General features: G+C 39.4%; 1 protein-coding gene across 3 annotated transcripts in view; it reads left to right on the plus strand.

Annotated features, from left to right (window-relative positions):
• LOC148333263 (uncharacterized) overlaps window positions 1–20,068 on the plus strand; it is a 35,164-nt gene that overhangs the window by 11,721 nt on the left and 3,375 nt on the right. For all 3 annotated transcript variants that reach the window (XM_088300896.1, XM_088300897.1, XM_088300895.1), the window contains exons 3-9: window positions 11,322–11,379; window positions 12,388–12,636; window positions 14,584–14,644; window positions 14,805–14,935; window positions 15,585–15,704; window positions 16,927–17,040; window positions 19,230–19,343. In XM_088300896.1, coding sequence (XP_088157022.1) covers window positions 11,322–11,379; window positions 12,388–12,636; window positions 14,584–14,644; window positions 14,805–14,935; window positions 15,585–15,704; window positions 16,927–17,040; window positions 19,230–19,343 — 847 coding nt within the window. The remainder of the gene's footprint in view (window positions 1–11,321; window positions 11,380–12,387; window positions 12,637–14,583; window positions 14,645–14,804; window positions 14,936–15,584; window positions 15,705–16,926; window positions 17,041–19,229; window positions 19,344–20,068) is intronic.

Here is a 20,068-nt window from a genome sequence, read left to right on the forward strand (position 1 = left end):
GTCTGATTTGTGCACGTATTACGTTCATAATTTTCTGAATTTAATTGGACTGGCACTTGTAGTAACTGTTATTTTTTCTTCTAGTTTTGGTTCTGTCTAGGATAACATTTACACATCCCACAATGGCTGGGGACCAAGTCAAAATCCTGAAAAATGATTTGCCTTATTACTTATAACAGAATTCTGCAATGTAGGATCAAGAACACTCTATTGATTGGTGGGTGGGTTTGCCACGTTAAACAAATCAAAGTTAAAGAATTGCAAAGTGGATCTTGCTTCCTTCCATTTATGGGTGCAACTTTTTTGTTTGGACACCCTCGCTACAGACTGTAAAATGTTGTTGTTTTGGTAAGCTCTCATCACGACTTGATTGTGGGAACTGCAAACATGCGCGCTTTGTAGTTTGGATCCCTCCAAGTAGCAACATCCTCTTGTAATTTGCACATATCCTGTTTGTGCTTTGTAATTAGCGACCTATTAGCTTATCGGTTATTTTTTTTATAGTCGCGATGCAAACTTGCTCCCAGGATTGCAGTATTGCATTCATGTCTCTCATCGCAACTGGAGCACTTCTTGCTTGTCATATTTATTCATGAAATACAAAGACATTCACCTCACGTCCGGGGAGATCAGAATCGGTCTGCCGACACCTTGATCAGATTCATCAAAAATCAAAAATAATTAGACGTGGTTGCAGCAGGCGTAAAATTTAGTTTACTTTCAGCCACCAAATTGTCAGGTGTAAAGGTCGCATGTCTAGGGAAGCACCTTCTGTACGCCTCAACAGCCAGCACGCCGCAGAGATGAACCAAAAATCAGGATATGCCACTTTTTATGTTCACATACAATAAAGCCCCAAATGTTATCGGTTTGAAGTAGCATTTGTCAAATTCACAATCATTTTCAAATAAATAATAGGTGATGAATGCAGCTTTTCAGTAAAACATACCAGGTACGACGAGCTCCTCCTTACTTGACTCCAAACCTGGTCGCAGTTTTTTTTTCCCTGTAGTGGTAGCTGGCGGTGTTATAAAGCTTTGAATGTCCACCGACGGCAACGCTAATTTTCGCCTCCAGTCTTCCCGCCAAGTGTACGTGACGCTAAGTATGACGTAGTACGTCTCGGAGTTGATTGGCTGCCGCGACGCAAAACCCCAGAAGATTTTTTTTTTCTTCTCTTTCTCTTCGCCCCGCGCGAACTCAACTGTCTTGAATTCAATCGCGCAAACGCTCACGACGGATTTGGTATGACGCTAGCATTAGCCACGTTGCTATATCGTATTTTATTCTGAAGTGCATCTCCATCTTATTTTTAGCTCAGCGCTTGTGGGCGTGCGCATGAAAATGATTGACACCTCATCAGTCACGCCTTCTGTCTCTTGTCTGACTCCAAAATCTAATTAGAGGTACCATATGGGATAGCGAGGTTGATTTATTTTTTTATTTCTCATACCCCCCCAGATCATGTCACACAAAGCAATCCACTGACCGTTTTGAAAAAAAAAATATTCTGGTCCTTAGGGGACTAAAACAAACGAACAAAAAAAACCCATCATAATTAAGAGATAATAATAACGTTTGTCTGATCATGAGTTATTGACTTGAAAGAAGACGGGCTAATATTTGGTTAATTTTTTTTTTTTGCTGTCTGAGCAAATGGTGATGTCGCCGGGTGGAAGCCCCGCATGCTCTTGTCATGGTGCGTTGGCGCTGTGATCATGTGAAGCCAACCAAGACAACAGAAGAGAGGAGCTTTTCTTTCTTTCCGCGGAGTCTCTTTCACTCTTTTGTGCTCTAATTGACTCTCCCACGCTGCCTCGCTGCATACCTGCATGTACGCTGATACTCTTGCGCGCACACACACACTCGGCACGTTTGGGTTTTCCCCTTCTATGGTTGCACCCGAACTGAAAGCGCGTGAATCGATTATACACATCATAGTCCAGAGGAGACTATGACAGCGTTAATTCCCAGGAGGATTTGGAGGAGTTGTGTGCTGAAGTGATAAGTGAACTAACTGTCACGTAATCATCTCAAGGGAACGCTTTCTTAATGATTTAATTTGTGTGCAAATTGGATTTTGTTGCGAGTGAAATGAAGCAAAGGTGTTGGTGTGAAATGACATTTTCCCTCTGTGTGTGTCAGTGTCATATATTGAGTCACAGATGTAATATCTTACACAGGTGTAATTATAGCTGATGTTTTCCTTTCACTGCCGGCCATCGACTTGTTCCGAAATCTCTGTTTGAGTATCTTTACCTTGCAGTGATGTTGAGCTACTTTATTATTGTGCGGATTACACGGTGTAGGCTGAGTTGCAATCAATCTGTGTGGTCACTAGTGTGTATAGTTGACCGCCAATATATCTTATGCTGGCTCCATTTTAGCATTAGTGCACTTAAAAAAAAACTTACGTGAACTCAAAACTTCAAGTCAACAAATTTCTATAAATTTTTAATTTGGGCAATTTGTGTAAATATTTCAAATTTTGCTGTCCTGAGCGAGAGCATCTAACCACACCTTGTTGATGAAAATGCTTTAATTGGCAGCAAAAATGATTTAGTCAATACACCACATGTGCCTACACAAGAAAAAAACTCCTGTAAGCATCATAAGAGCATCAAACTTTTATAAGGGGCATCCGGGCAAAAAAAAAAAAAAAAGAATTGCATCAGGCGACTGTACATTTTCAACCAATGTGAAAATGTACCGTCTGCACTCCCACCACATTCCCAAAGTGACCCAAAATCTCACAATTAGACAATGTATAGGGATGTCAGTGTCAGTATCTATTATGGCGTATAAAACCCAGCACTAGTTGGACAGTTAAAATTGCTTTCCAAATAACGAGAATGGGAGAAATAAGTGGCGAGTGTTAAACTTTGCACTTTGCACCACTTGAATTTCCTTACACAGGTAGTTTCCCCATCTCTGAAAATTGTCTGCCATTCCAGAAACAGCATTTTACTGGCCTTGACCAACAACACCCCCCCCCCCCCACACACACACACAGTTTTTCAGACACCCCCCTCCCAGTCTATTCTCACTAATGCCTCTTCCTAAAAGTGCCTCCATGGATGTGAAGCGATCAGACTAGACAAGGTAATTTCCTGCGGAAGTTTCAAAGGAGAAGTGGCGCGGGGGGCCCTTTTGTCGAGACGAGGGTATTTGGTCTGGGCGGGTGGAGGGGGACGACCGGGTTGGGAAGTGAGGGGAGGGGAAGGGTGGAGAAGTATGCCCTGCAGAGGGGATGTTAAGAAGCAGGAAGTGAGATGAGGTGGCACAGGTGTTTTTGGGTGTATGTCACAATATAATAGTCAAACACACTGGCCACCAAATCAGATTAGGTACACAATATGTGCTACTGCGTTTGAGATTATTTTTTTGTGCACATAACTGCACATGTTTGACCCACAAAAATAGATCTGTTTAAAGCCTCCCATGGCTGAAATATATCCCCGATAGGTTGTGGCTGACTTTTCCATTAGACTTAAAAAAAAAATAAATAAAAATAATTCCTTGCTCTACCGTTTGTTTGTTTTTTTTAAATAGAAAGCAAAGCGCGGAGAGTCTCCGTTGTCAGACTTCAACCCCTTCATTAATTTATACACATTGTCTTCTTATCACTTCTCATCTCATAGAGGCAATTTGTGCCTTCCTTGACAATTGTGTCATGTTTTTGTGGTTCCAAAAAAGAAAAAAAAAGAATACGGAACACTATACTGTATGTGGACCCTCCAAAATCAATATAGGGTCACTACATGTTTTTTTCGTTGCAGTATGTCGGTGTGCGGCGACTAGTTGGGAGAGTGTGCGTGAAGGTCAATATTTTGTTGCTGTTTTTTATTGTTGTTCCTTCTCGACATTGCAGTAAGGGAAGTTGCAGTTGAGGATGTGGTTCGGACCAACATTTTGATGCAAGAAGCGAGACATCCAATTAGAGGGGTGGGGTGATCATAGGACCACCTGCAGGACCGCGATGTTGCCCGCCACTTGATTATATTCTCAGATTAACATTTAAGGAATCAGCAACCGTGATCCCATGTCTCTGTTTGTAGACCGAAAAAAGTCACAAAGCGAGGTCATTGATTTTCTTTTTTCTTTGGTCCTGTAAGCAAAAAAAAAAAAAAAAAAATCCATCAGTACGACAACAATCATGTCAGGCATGATTGAGCTTTTTGTACTTTTTATGTCTTTTATGGCGTGACTCTCAGTGGCCTGATAGCATTGTATTTTATTTTAGTTCAGCGGAGTGAAAATCGATTCCGTGCCTTTTCAGCTCTTTGAGCCAAACGTGCCAGACGCAGATAAAAAGACAACAAAAAAAATCCCATCAGGATTACCTTCACACACACTAATGAAATGCTGTCATTCATATTCAAATTTGAAGAAACATTTGGAGTTGCAGCATGGTACATGCAAGCTTACGAAGGTGGGACTTTGAGGTTGTGTGAACCAAGTCCCAGAATTCTTTATATTTATAAACAATGTACATTATAAATGTTTTTTTATCATAAATGTATTAACAATAAAATATAAAAAAGAAATATCGCCATTATTTTTATATTAGATACAGAATATAAAAAAATATTTTTTCTGTAAAATCCACAAAATTATTATACTTAGTATAAAGCCGGTTAGTCAAAAAGGCTCTTTATTTTTTTTTATAAGAACTTCATCCTTAAACTTTAATCTTAAAAATGCTCTTACAATAAAGTATTGGCAAAATCAGTCGTCATTTTTATGTTAAGCGGTGTTGTATCTAAATTAAAAAGTAAAAAAGTAACTTAGTTAAAAATCAAGCAATCAGTAAAGTAATATGATACGTCTTAAAATAAATTGCACCTAGGTATGAGTGTGAGCTCGGATGGTTGTTCGGGTATATGTGCCTTGTGATTGGCTGGCAACTAGTTCAGGGTGTACCCGAAGGTAGCTGGGATGGGCTCCATCTCATGCACACACTGAAATTTGTGTGCGTAACTGCTGAAATGCTTTTGCATCCACTAGTCAAATCCTTTGACATAAGCGACTGAAACACACATCTAAAAGATTTTTGTTCACATACACAAGTATATCACTTTTACATTCACTAATATACGTAAATACACTTTTAATGAAATGTGTGTTTCAGTAGTTCAGCAAAAACAATTTCAGTTGTTTTCGTGTGAGACCGGTTCAGTAGTGCGCGCGTGCGTGCGCGCGTGTGCGTGCGATTGGTAACGGTGACGACCTCTCATACGCAGCCCTGCACTTTCCCTCTGTATATTTTAACGTCAAGTCTGAGCTGCTGCTGTCAGAATAATAATGGCCGATACTCCATGCGCGTACCTCCGCCGCTAATTTGGCGTGCAGGTGAAGCGTGTGCTGTCCAATCCGACTCGGGCGAAGCGGCTGTCATGACAACTGTGTGTGTGTGTGTGTGCGTCCACTGCGTTTGCATATGTGTGAGCTCGTAATTGCCTTGGGCCTCCTCACGCTCCAAGTGAGAGTTGGCAGGTGCACGGATACGCGAAAACACACAGCTGCATATTATCACGGTCACGAAAAAGTTAGCGAATCGGATGTCTTCCGCGCGGTGTACACGCGCGCATATTTAATTGTCAATTAGCTTCCGACTTTGGCGTGCGTACGACACGCTAATGTGCTGCCTTCAATTCATTAGACACGCTGATGTTGTGGTCTATGGTGGGAACACTTGATGCGGCAATTTTTTTCCTCTCTTGCCGTAATTTAATGCCACTGGAGACTAAAAGCAGAAATCTAATCATCCACTGCTTAAATGAATGCATAATGCATAGACACGCCCATATCTCGTTGTCTTGTCATAGTTTGAAGAAGATTTGCCGTTGATTAAAAAGTGAAGGAAAACGTGCGACTTGAACTCTTCAAAAAAAAAAAAAGAATTAAATTAAGAAATACTTCTAATCGCCCTTCCAGTCTTATTTTCAACAATGTGTACTTTATTTTGAGCTGTTCATCAAGTTAGTTTGTCAGTCTGTCTGTCCTGTCTGGTGTTTGATCCGTCCATCTCTCAAGCAATCACTTGGTTCTACTCATTTAATATCAAAATTCTGGATTGGAAAGTACTGATACCAGCTATATCGCTATCGGTATCGGGACAATACAAGCCTTATTTTTAAGGTATTGGTACTCATTGAAGATGCCGATACCAGTCACAGATACTAAAGGCAAAAAAAAAACTAATGTGACTTTGAGTAAGTCCTCCTCTGCAGTGATTGGCGCTGTTCTGCGGCATTTGACCGGTCGATGAATCATCGTCTGCGTCGGAAAGAAAGGTGTCGTGGTTGACAATTTTTTGTCATTGTGGTAAATGAAATTTTATGTGTCAAAAGTACTAGAGGTATTTCGCTAACTACTCAAAGAAGGAATACTCGTACTGATGTTGGTCTGATTTAAAAAAAAAAAAAAAAAAAAAAAAAAAGTGGTGTTGAACATCCCATAATATAACGACTAGATATTTAATCTAAACGTTTTAATGGTTCGTCAATATCATTTTTTTAAAGGGTTGAATTATAATAGTCTTTTGTAAAAGAATGCATTCTATTGATTTTATCTTTTTTTTTTTTAAATATTCATTGCTTTTTAATCTAAATAATTTCACATTTCATTTCATGGCATTCTGTTATCCTCAATTGGTTCACTTAATTCTACTACAATATAGTTCTGCCTATAGCAGCCATTTTGAGTTACCAAATATGCTTCCCATGTATTATAGTTTGTCCGGCATGTTGTCAAGATTGTAATGTTTTCGCACCAGTTCTCCGAAAATATCGCCATTCAATTTTCGGTCCATATCACCAGTCCCTCTACCTGCGATAATGAGTCAAAGTGCTCCATCAATGGTTTCTATTGTTCAGTGATTTATTCCTTGCTGTCAAATTGTCCGATTGTGTTGGTCTGAAAGGACTCATTTTTGTTGCTTCTAATAGAGAGCCAGTAAAATATTGTGTGTGTGTGTGTGTGGCATGCAATGGACATGCGTTGCGAAGGGAAATTCCTCTCTCAGGGCTGGGAGTTCTTCCTGTGGCAGAGCTGTGTTTGTACAGCCTGGCTTTGTCGGGATATCCTACCCAGCCCATGTCTGAGCCGCATGCAGGGAAGGAGGAGGGGAGGGGGTCGCTAGGGGGGGATGCTTAATGCTGGGAATGGTAGTCGTGGAGCGGTAGATGTCAGGTTTATTCGGAGTCTTCTCAGATCTTCATTAAATGCGAATTTGGCCTGTCGTCAATAAAGGCTTCAATGAGGGGAGTTTGTAGCCGCCCATTTAATGCTCCTCTTCTTTGGCTTTAGCGCGGCCTCGGGGAAGAGCCGACTTCTAATTGTCTGCTATTTGATTTGAAAATCCCTGATGTGTCTAGCCTTGATGGGCTTAGACTCTCAGAGCAGACCCTGATCTCTATAGGAGACATGGCGAGAAGGTTCAAATCCAGGTCTGGAACTTTCTGTGTTGAACAGCTACTAGTACTTGTCGCGTATCATTCAATATCATACCGAATCGTTCCATAACTTTAGGTGACATTTTGTTTCGTTCCAATCTGAACACATGATTCGAGTTCATTCAGTTTAATCCGATAGCATTCCATGATTCTGTTTTTTATTCAGCACTTTTCTACACATATTTCATTTTATAGTTCCTGTATGTTTTTTTTAATATAAAGTACAATACTGTAGAGTGCTATTTTTAATTTAAAAAAAAGTTTTTTTTGAGCGGCTTGAACAGATTAATGGTATTTCTATTCATTTCTAATGTGGAAAGATGATTTAAAGATTTAAAAAAGAAGAGTTTGGTTTATAAGAATGAATTAAACAGATTTTACTGAATTAAATGAGTATTTAATATTTCCAGGCCTAATTCAATGCATCTCAATTAACCTAATTACAAACTGTGGTGGCTTCGACAGCAAAACTGTGAGTGAGATGCCACTTCACCAATTGCGGGAACCCTGGAAATTTTGTTTACACTTCTCTTGTCTGCCTTGTGCTCCACATTGTTGTTTTTGAATATTATTTTTTTTCTTCTCGCTCAATAATGCGCACCTGATGTCAGACGGCTGTGGCTATGGTGTGTTTTGGAACAGCGCTCAGGAAGCGCTCGCTAACCTTTTTTATTGTCTTATCAGCTCTCGTCGGGAGTTGTAGTTAATATGACCTATGTGGAAGTTCCAAACTTAGTAAAAAAAAAAAAAAAAAAAAAATGCCTTTCCTGGTGCAATGACATCATCTCAATTACATGTCATAATTCCTTCTTTGGCATAATTTTTCTTTGTTTTAAAACATAAAAAAAAAAAATCACTGAAATGCTGTATTTTTCTCCACACATGCTTCTCATTCCACATTTCTTAAATGTTTCAAATCATTCAAATTCCCAAAGATTTCAAGAGTTCCGAGCATGTCTGCTATTATTCTCAACATTCCCCCAGAGTTTTCTCAAATTTCCAAATTGTTCACCCAACCGCAAAAAAAAAAAGAATCAACTGAATGAGAAATTCGTCAAAAAGGTTCCTTATTCTTCCCATTCAAATGAAGTATTTCCCAAATTCCACAAATTCCCACATTTCCAGAATTGCCTCATTAAAATTCCCACATCGAAATATATTCACTCATTTCGAAATAAAAACGATTCTTAATTATGGATTTCCTAAAGACCCAAAACCAGTCCCAACTTCAACTATTCAACTCAATACTAATTACAAAATTTCCAAATAAGATTCCCACATGGCGAGATTATGTTTACATATTTAGCTTCTAATTGCACACCGACTGACTAAAACGACTCCAACGTCAAAATATTAAATATATTCCGACATTCAGGGATCTATCCCCCACTCCCCAAATTTTCGAAATAAAATTCCAAACTGGAGAGATTTTTATATATATTCCCACTCAGTTCAATTTTTCAGGATTCACACTGTTACCTAGTTACTTTGCCTTTTTTTTCTTTTTTTTTTTTTTTTTATTATTTTTTTTTTTAAAAGCACATTTTCCCATCCATTTCCTGTCGTGCTTGTCCTCATTAGTGTTGCAGGTGAGCCGGTGCCTCTCCCATCCGACTTTGGGCAAGAGGCCCGTTATATTCTGGACTGGTCGCTAGCCAATTACAGATCACATGTAAAAAAAAAATAATAATAATTCATATTCACACCTTTGAACAATTTTAGAATTTTCACTGAACCTATCAATGTGTCACAAAATATGGATGCTGAAAAAAAAAAATTTTTTTTCCTAGATAAAATGACTTCTAATGGCGTCATTTTTCTGGCCTGTACTGTTTTTTTTTTTTACCCTGGGCTATTTATTCATGATATTCGACTGTGTGCTCTCACAGTTTTAAACTGAAAATGATGAATTTTAATGGCTGGTCTGTCTGTGAGCTTTGTGCTCTCTGTCGCCCTTAATGAACTGCTGCCCTGCACATCTCATTAGCTCCGTGCCTTCTATCACGTTTTGCGTGCTTGTGCGCGCGTGTGTGTGTGTGTGTGTTTTCTCTTATCGACTGTCTTTTCGCTCTCTTTTCATCCCCTGTAATCTTTCCACTCTCTGATATCGCCACGTGTTTGTTTCCCCTCCCTCTGACCTCTTTGTTCTCTTCATTCATTACATGTCTCAACATCCTACAGGTGATTTCATCTACTTTACGCCGCCTACTCTTGTTTTCCTCCTTTTTCACCTTCATCTCTTTCCTTACGCGCCACACACATTATTGCACAAAACCTGTTCAGATCTGTTTTCATGCCCCCTTTGATAGAGCCGCCCCCCAAAGGATCAGTGACAAAAGTGACTCTTGTCATCTATTCAGTGAGCTTGTTTATGTTTGAAATGTTTTCGTGATCCTTTCAGAATCCTTTTTTTTTTCTAAATGTTTCAATCACAATATTTTTTTGAATGTCTTTATCTTTAGTGAGGTAGAGAGAAGGGAAGCGGAAGTAAAACAGGCCAAAAATATGTCAGGCGGGTGAGACAGGCCAAGAGACTAACTACATTCTAGGTGTGGTCTAACCTTTTGGGAGAATGTAGAAACTTAAGTTGACATTTAATCATGACTGCAGCGGTTGCTGCTCTAAATCTTTTGGGTAGGGCATCATAGAGTACTAGAACCCGAACATGAATTTTATAGAACATGCTGACTTCTTTTTAGCCCACTCAGAGGCACCCATGTTGCGAGGGTAAGAATGTCAGGTAAAAATAAATAAATAAATAAATAACACATCTCGTAATATTGCTGAAACTTGAATCGTGGTTTTTTTTTTTTCTTTTTTTAGTTCATTTGAGGTGAGGAGTTTATTTGTTATTTGTTTGCACATGGAGACTAATTGTTTTTATTATGGAACATAAAGTACTATTTTTAACTAATTTTAATACAACACTCTCATCATGCCTGGACAATCTTTATGCAGAGGCGGGTTAGACCCAGTCTTGCTCATCCTGCCTAGCTGGTGGATCTGCAAGAGGGAGAGCTGCACCACTGTGGGAGTAGTCACAATTGACGTGAATCATGGCCAATCAAAGCGTCTCCTTTCATTCCCTTTAAATGCAAGTTGCTTTGCCATCCAGTGGCCAAAAAAACATGGGACTCGAAGATGATGCCCGCACAGTTTCGTGCAGAACGAATTGGCAAACACACACAGCAATGCCGCTGCTACAAAAATCAGGATCCGCTGTCCTTTGTTCCACAGTTAGCATATGCGCTGCCTATGAAACAAGAGCTCGAAGTATCCCAATTTTTTCGGACAATATTCATAGTCCTGTAAAAATGTAAATGAGATGACCTGTGAGCCCACAGTAAATAAATGACATTGGATTTTTGTTGTTGTATGAACCGGGGAATGTTTTCCACAGCAACTTTCACCTCCCCCGTCACCATTTCGCACCTTCCACATTGCAGCCCCCCCCCCCCCGCCCCTGCACTCCTCTGTCCTCCTTCACCTCCATCCTATCTTCTCCTCCCCACTCTGGCTCTCACAATAACAACGTGACCATTGCAAAGCGCTTTGGGGGAAGACAATCACAGAATAATAACAAATGTTGGTTTGAGACTTAGCGATATGCATGCCGGTGTGGCATGAATGTATTCATCAGAAAGGTGTGCATGCCCTCTTATCTATAATGTGTGATATAGCGGCAAGCTCGATGTCACCAATAGAAGGCGGGCTGCTATCTCAGCATAGAGCTATGAATCAAAATTTTCTAAATTTTAATTGTAATGCTTACAGGATTAACCCCCCAAAAATACCAATTGCACTTGAAAATAAAACGCAAAAATGTTGTTTTGTGTGTTTTTTTTTTTTTTTTGTCTGTTACAGAAGTCCTTCTCTTTAGTGTTGGAGGCTCAGGATGATGACAACAGTACATCACAACCAGGTGCAGTACACATGTTTACTGTGTTTATTCATACTTTTGTCATTGTCTCCATAAGAGATTTTTATTTATTTATTTTTATTTTTGTTTTTATTATTTTTATTTCTTCAATTATTTATTTATTTTTATTTTTACATTTTTTTTAAGTTTTATTTTTATTTTTAGTATTATTTTTATTTATTTTTTTTATTTTTTTTTTTTTATATTTGTTCGTGTCATGCCTTCGCTTTCATCCCCCCCAACCTCCTACTCATCGTGCTGGTGGATGCAGCGTAGCTTCACCCCAAAAAGATAGCGGAGATAATGAGAGATAGCTTCGTGCTGCCTCCTCTGTTCTTTCCGTCTCCTTGTCATTTTTGTCCGGCTCCATTTGAAATCCTGACAGCTCCCCAAACTGCCACTGAAGCTGTTCTGCCATGGTGCAGCTGGCCTAACACGAGGCCGTCCTGCAAGCAAGGCATAACCACCGTTTTAATCAAAGAGGATTACTGGTCGCACACCTCCAACTGCCCTTGATGGTATATAGTGAAAAGCCATTATGTACTTAGAGGACACAATGACTTTCAATAAGATAGCGTGTGTTATTATTCAAGGTCTATTTAAATTGAGTTCAACTTCTCATCACTTGTGATTTAATAAGCAGCTCAAAGGCAAGTGGACAATGTCAGAACAAGCCCCACAGTACTGCGCTAGAGCAGAGTAATTATTTGATCAAATACACTGCTGGGTGAATTCAGATATTTATTTCAATATAGATTATGAATGTTTGAAGGTAATTTCTGAAAATTATATAGTACTCAGTTGTGGAGAGAGCGTTAAAGAGCTTTTCACCATTTCACCATTACTGTTCAAAGTGTAAAAGTGCTTTTCAAGACAACTTTTTACCTTGACTTGCCAGCAATCGCTTCATTGAGCTTCCTGACCATCCAAATATTCATAAAATTATGAATTATAATATACCCAATAGATTAAAGAGGTGTTCTTTTTTTTCTTCTCCCACTGCTCCCTCAGATCAGCTGATTGAGCGTGTTCTTCTCTCCTCCATGTTGAATCCCGGAGAGCAGTGGCAGGCGTATCGCCACCACGGCCGCTCCTTCAGCCTGGAGTACCGCCTTCGCTTTCGCTGTGACTCCAACTACTACGGGCCCTTCTGCAACAAGTTGTGCCGGGCCCGCGACGACTTCTTTGGCCACTTCAACTGTGACCCAAGCGGCTCCAAAGTCTGCATGGACGGCTGGACGGGACCAGAGTGCAAAGAAGGTCAGGAGATACACCATTCCGCTAATAATTCATTGACAAACTTAATTTCCCCTTGAAGGATTGTAATTTGTGAACGAATTGTATTTGATTTAACGCAAATACAGTATGGTCATCATGTACACACGTTTACACAAATTTGAAAAAAAAAACAATACAAACAATTTGAAAAGTCATAAAAATAAAAAAGTTTTTTATTTTTCAATATCGTATATGTGAATTATGTATGTAAATAATTACATTACGTTTAACATCAATCAAGTATTGTATAATTTGAAGCTTTCCATATTTCCAAAGTTCATTTTGACATAGTTAATATTTAATACGGAGATGAAAGATAAGCAAATTTAAAAAATTGATAAAATAAAAAGGTTAAATGCTGTCAATTACGTACACACGTTTACACAAATGGTATAAAAAATAAGTATTGGAAATTTAAATATAATTACAACAAAATAAAAAGAATGGCAAATATAATATATCATAATCACAAAAGCATGAACATGATTTTAACACAATTTAGAAAAATACAATAATTTACAAATGAAAAAATTAGATAACTAAAAACTTTTCTTTGTCTTTTACATTTTTTCAGGTTTTTATTTTATTTATTATATCTTGTGTAAATGAACATTAATTTAACCTCAATTCCCATGAATATTTTATTGTATCCAGCTTTCCATATTTACCAAATACCAATTAGCATATGTTAGATTTGACACAGAGCTGTGCTACAATTAACTAACTATTAATTATTCCATATAAACAATAAGGCAATTATAATTAAGTCCTATATGAATTATTACATTTATTGTCAAGCACTGTGACTCATCATCTTGATATGATCTCTGCGACCACCCGCGCTTCTGTGTTGCAATGGTTCAAATTAAATGCAGGAAACCAAAGTGGAAAACATGGGGGGGGGGAAATGCAGTTAGTTTTAGGACATCCTGCAGCCATTAACACAACGCCCCATACTTAGTCTCATCACGCTTCCTCCTCAGCAGGTCGCTGATTGGACTGCGGACATGCCGGAAGTCTGAAAAATTAGCTTGGGTGTCGCTGCCTTGTACGCCTAATTGTGATTAATCGAAGGGGGTTTTGGGTCTGGATGTGTTTATTTTAGCTATGCTCAGTAAATCTTTGCTAATTTTAATTAGCCTGGCTATGGTGTGTCTTGTTATATGTTAGCATTAAGCTAGCATGTGTTTGTTAAATTTTACGGCTTGGGTGAACATTGTAGTTTACAAATATACAATGTTTAATTGTCTTTTGTGTTATGTATCAGGTCAACTAAATAAACAACTTGTGTCACAACTTACACATTTTTCAAAACATGACGCGTGTGCTGTGTGGTGGCAGTGAACTCAACTCAGATCACTCTACAACAAGAGGAAGTTTGGAAGATAGTGAACATTAACAACAACAAAAAAAAAACTTCAAACTCTTTACTACCAGTTGAGGGTTAAAGTCAAACTAGGCATAAAACAAAAAAATATGTTGTTTATTTTCAAAAAACTCATAACTTTGCCTTGAAGTTTGCTAGCTTAATGCTAGGACAGGCTAGTGAATAGCAGTTTTATATCCCTTCAAGCAAATAATATTTCTACATAAATGGTGGAATATCAAAATACTTGTTGACATGTATTCTTTGTCCTCTACAAAGAATGACTAATATTAATGTTGCTTACTGAGGAGCTGAGCAGTAATTTATATTCGTAGGTCTGTAATTTTTGTCCACAGTCCATTGAAAGGAAGCAAAATAAAGGAAAAAACTGTTTAATTATTTGCATTCAAATTATTATTTTTTTTATTTTATTTTATTTTTTTTTTTATTAAAAGCTACATTACAAAAGGTGTATTGTATTCATCCATTTCGCTGGGTCTCTCAAGGCACCACTGTACTAATTTTGTAGTCTCTAATGTGTGTGCATGTGTATCTTTTTGCAGCGGTGTGCAGACAAGGATGTCACCAGGCCCACGGCTCTTGCACCGAACCTGGGGAATGCACGTGAGTAACTTACACTTTGTGTAATATTCACCCACCAGCCACAATATGAGATCCAATATGATCGTTTATTTTTTATTCTTGTTATCCATGTCAGTCAAGTGTGTTGTGCTTTGAGAAGCGTGTTGCTATACAGATTGTATCCAAAGAATGTTCTCCTCAGGTGTCACTACGGCTGGACGGGGTCTTTGTGCGACCAGTGTGTAACGTTCCCCGGTTGTGTGTACGGGAGTTGTATTGAACCCTGGCAGTGTGTGTGCGACGTCAACTGGGGAGGTCTGCTGTGTGACAAAGGTATGTGCATACAATTGATCGTCATAAAGTATTTTTTGTAGCGCTGAATTTAAAAAAGAAATAATTTCCCTCCGTTTATACTTTATTTCCTTACTGGATAGCAATACCAACAATAAGGGGTTAATGTGAATTCGGCCTCACCCTCAAACAAAACACACTTGGATGAACAAAGATTTGTGTCCGAGTAGCCTCGTTTTTTGCCGCACCCTTTCTCGGGCGTGTCTCTCTTAAAATGGATCTTCTCAATGTGATAAGAAAAGCTTCACCTTGCTCTCCCTTCCCAGCACACTTTTACAATGATCCTCCAACATGATCCCACGATACGCCTCCTCCCGCCTCGGTGTGGGAGGCGGAATTCGGGACCACGGCCCCTCTGCCCGTGGGATGTTACATTGTGCAGTGGAAAGGTGATAGCCTTGGGTACGGCCATTGTGAGCCCGTAACTGTAGGCGGGGTCTTTACATTGGTGAAGACAAAAGAGACGGAGATCACTGTGCAAACGTGTGTGCAAGTGTGTGTGCTTATGTTTGGTTCATAGTTTTTGGTTTCTGTAAAGAATTGAGGAATTGGTCAATATGAAAGGTTTCCAAGCAGGTTCAAAATGAGGTTTTGCATGACTAAATCCGACAAACCAATGTGTGTGTTTCAGACCTCAACTACTGCGGGACGCACCAGCCTTGCAAGAACAGCGGCACATGCACCAACACGGAGCCCAACGAATATCAGTGCGAGTGCCAGGAAGGGTTCAGGGGACGTAATTGTGACATTGGTGAGCGAGACAAGATGTTAATGGAACAATTATTATTGTGGTTGGAGTTTGAAGAAGCGTAGAACTGCAATGACAGCTGTTTCTAATGGAGAGTGGTCAGTATATTAAAAAAAAAAAAAAAATCACCTTTCAGACTTGAACATTAGGCACACACAGTTTGAACATTAACTCTGTGCTTAAAATCTAGGAAAATAAAAGCACTATACTTAAATAATGATTCAATTCAAATGTATTGCACATAAAAGTCAAATGAAAATAGTTCACTCATTCACTACCAGGCAAGCCCAAAAAAAAAGGATTTTTGACGTCTTTAGCCGTCAATGGCACTAAATGAGTTAAAGGTGAAAAACATTTCAAAAGCTGTACAGCAATCACTTATTCAACATTTCTATGAATATCCATAATTTATTAATGTCCGATTTCCCACATGTGTTTGGTCCGACAAAATGTTTTGGCCATATTGTAATTACACCAGGTTTGTTTGGGGCAAACACACCACTGCTCATCACCAAAAGAACACCATACCAGCAGTGTGGCATGCTGGCGCCACCATCATGCGTTCATTCCTTGGGGCTGTTTTTTATTCAGCCTGAGATGATGTGAAATGAATTATGAACAGAGAAAGAGAGCGATTCTAAGCGGGGTGTGTGAAGAAGCAATTGAGAGCCAAAATAAGCATCTCAACTTAGCCTCTCGTCATGCACGTACGCTTTTTTGAACGAGGACGGACGGGGACATCGGTTTTTACTTTATTTTTTAATGAATTAGTACAACAGGCATGGACATGAAGCAACTATAAACATATAAATGATATAGAAACCCTCACGGCAGCATCGTTTGTTATTGTCGTGACCTTCTTGACTTGCATACTGGATCCCTGTACAGCAGGGGTGGGCAAGCTTTTTAATTGGCGGGCCACAATGGGTTCTAAAATTTGACAGATCGGCCGCACAAAAAAAACCAAGTATTGAGAAAATAAAACATTAACAAGGTTTATTCATTTAATTTTTTTCATCTTCGGCGGGCCGGATTAAGACGTTTAACGGGCCGCATTTGGCCCCCGGGCCCTAGTTTGCCCACGCCTGCTGTACAGTATCTAATGAAGTGCCCTGTGAGTATATTATCACACTTCAAGGTCTAATCTGCCAGTTTATATGCAACTTCCCCTCAAGGGACTAATAAAGAGCTTGTTCTTCATCTACTTCCTCTTTCCTTTCGCCAGTTGAACACGCGTGCTTGTCGTCGCCGTGTGTGAACGGCGCCACCTGTGTGGAGGATTCCACAGGCTTCAGCTGCGTCTGCGCCGAAGGCTGGACCGGGCAGACCTGCGCAAATGGTGAATGATGATGATGATGATGCATGCTAAGACACGATCATGAGTGCGATAGAAGGACTCGCATTTGCTCACAGTGCACATTAGGCATACTTGCACAAAACATTGGATTCCAAATTCAGTTCAATCATGCTCAGGATCGATTGGCACTGTGAAGAGATTTTAATTTTCACTTTAGATTGACACAAAAGTGATTGGGACATTTTTTTCGGAGAAGTGGGAGACATTGTTCGCCATGAAAAAAAGGTAACCAAAATATATATATATATATATATATATATATATATATATATCAGTATAGTTGCTAAATATAAGGGGTCATATTATGGAAAATTGACATTTTAATTACTGTATTTTGCACACTATAAGCCACAACTTTTCTCCTATATTTTGAACCATGCGGCTAATACATCAGTGTGGCTTTTTTGTGGATTTTTCTTTCACCACTAAGGGGGCGCTCTATATTTTAGAAAATACGCTAAATAAATCTCGATTTTTTTTTTTTTTTCCACTTGGGTCTGTTCTGTTTTAATTAGCAAAATTGTTGCGGTGTTAAAAGGCACTGTTTTATGTACCTCTATGTGCATTCACAGTACAAAATCGTTCTGTACATGCAGTAAACAACATTTTTTTTGTTCAACAGAAAACGACAGCTTATAGACTGGTGTGGCTTGTCTATCGTTTTTTTTTTCCCCAAAAAAAATGAGTTGCTGCGGCGCGTTATAGTCTGGAAAATACAGTAATTCCGAAAAGTGGCTCTCTTTAGTGCCTGCCCACCCATCAAGTGTATTTTGCGCAAGCCCCATTACTCCCCCCCCCCCCCCCCCCCAGTACTTTTAAAGGAAACATCCAAGCATGCTGTCCTGTCCACTTATATGGCTACTTGTGTTCTCATTTGCATAATTACCTTTAAGAGTAAATGATGAGAGGACTATATACACGTAAATCGGCACAGCAATGTCAGTCTTTACAACAAAGATATGTCTGGTTGCTCGCTGCTGCACTTTCCCTTCACACCTCATAAACTCCATGTCTACGCCGTGAAGCGAGAATAAAGGTCAGGCGTGTTTTTGGTGGAGTAACAAGCGAGCTGTCACAGCGGCAGTTTGATCAACACGTGCGTCATATAAGTGAGTGTGTGTGTGTGTGTGTGTGTGTGTGCATTATATAAGTGGGTGCGTGTGTATGCGCCGCAGACGAGATCGGACCGCTCGGGTTATTGTACGTCAGAGCTGAGACTGTAAACAAGCGACGTTCCACATCCTTGATGTTCCTCGCCATCAGGATTTGCCGGCATGTGCTGTATACATAACAACAAGATGTATTTTTTTTTATTGTTATTATTTTGACAAGAGCGAGACAAGCAGACGAACAAAGCGAGGCATTTGGTTTTGCTTTTGTTTGTTGCCTGAGTGCAGCTTGGACGTGGGTTTTATGTACGAGGAATATTAATTAAAGTCTTCTGTGTTTGTTTGGAATTGCCTGTTTGGTTGTCCGAGCTGTGGTTGGCTTATTATTGCGCGGGGTCGGAGTCAGGTTCGGGTCTGTGGAAAACAGTTTGGTTACGAAAATGGGAGGTTTGGAGGGATACAGGGTGGCTTTTATTGGACAACTATGTATGAGAATTAATTTGTTTTATTTATTTTTTATGTTAATTTTGATGATTTTATGAAATAAAGTCAATTCAGAAAGTAGTTTGTTAGTTCCATTTTGCTGTAAAAGCTTGCAGTGTCTTTAAATTAACATCTATTATGTTATTACTGCCGTGTGGAGTGGAAAAGTGTTGGCCAGCATATCTTTTTTCTCAAACTTTAATCAAACTAGACGTGTTCTATATTTCCCGTTGTTAATCCCTGTTTGAAATGAGGGGAACAAGTCATTTTAACCCCTGTCACATTTCCTATCTTCATTCCCTTTTTACTTAAACACACTCACTCCTCCTCATCTCTGGCTGCGGAAGATGAGGAAGGGTAAATATATATAGCAGATGATTGCATTTATCAGTGTTTGCACAGAAACCACGGTAGCGGAAATTTTTTTTAAAGCCTCCGAATTGTCAGCGTAGAATGCATGGTTCCTAATCATATGTCCACATGGTTGCATTGCACATGCTACACACAAACACACAATGTTTTTGATGCACACTTTTCCATTACACAGGCCGGTAATTCATGGACATTTTCTCTTTGCAGCGGTGAGACAGTGCGACCGTAGTCCCTGCGGACCAGGTGCGACTTGTGAGGAGGCTCCGGGAGGTTACCAATGCCTCTGCCCGCCAGGATGGAGTGGCAGAACCTGCCAGCTAGGTTAGTGGGTCAATATTAAACCATTACCAGGCAAGCAGCCATGTTTGGAACGCTGTCGGAATGCTTCTTAGTGGGGCAGCCAAACTGACAGATTCTCCTAGCCAATAGACTACTACTATTTATATTTTGAAATGGGAAAACGATGGGATTCTCTCTCTCTCTCTCTATATATATATATATATATATATATATATATATATATATAAGAGAGAGAGCGGGAGGAGGGGGGGAGAGAGAGAGAGAGAGAGAGAGAATCCCATCGTTTTCCCATTTCAAAATATAAATAAAAATCTAAAACATGAAAAAAAAATCATTTTTTAGTTTTTATTTTGTGCTGTTCAAACCTGTGCGCTTGACTTGTTCCTCTTTAATCAAAAATACCACACCAATCACAAATCTCAAGTATGTGAACCGCTCGAGAGACAGAATTATGTTCGCCGAGTGTAAAATTGAAGTCCTGCCGACCTTCAGTTGAACTCGCATTAGATTTGAGAACAACTCTCATTACTGTGCCTGAGGGCCTCCTCGCATTCATTTCCACACAACATCCTTTTTAAAGATCCTTCATTTATAGCTCCTAATTACAAGTTAAATTAGACCTTTAACTGCACAGCCAGTAATGAGGCATTTCAACCAGGGAAATGTGATCAAATATTCCCGCTTTGAGGTGAGCTGTTCATTTAAAACCTGTAAACATCATCGACCCTTCAGGGCTGCATTCTCAT

Source organism: Idiotropiscis lumnitzeri, chromosome 7, assembly GCF_059441095.1.
Source record: "Idiotropiscis lumnitzeri isolate Australia: NSW breed Sydney's pygmy pipehorse chromosome 7, RoL_Ilum_1.0, whole genome shotgun sequence".
Classification (NCBI taxonomy): Eukaryota; Metazoa; Chordata; class Actinopteri; order Syngnathiformes; family Syngnathidae; genus Idiotropiscis; species Idiotropiscis lumnitzeri.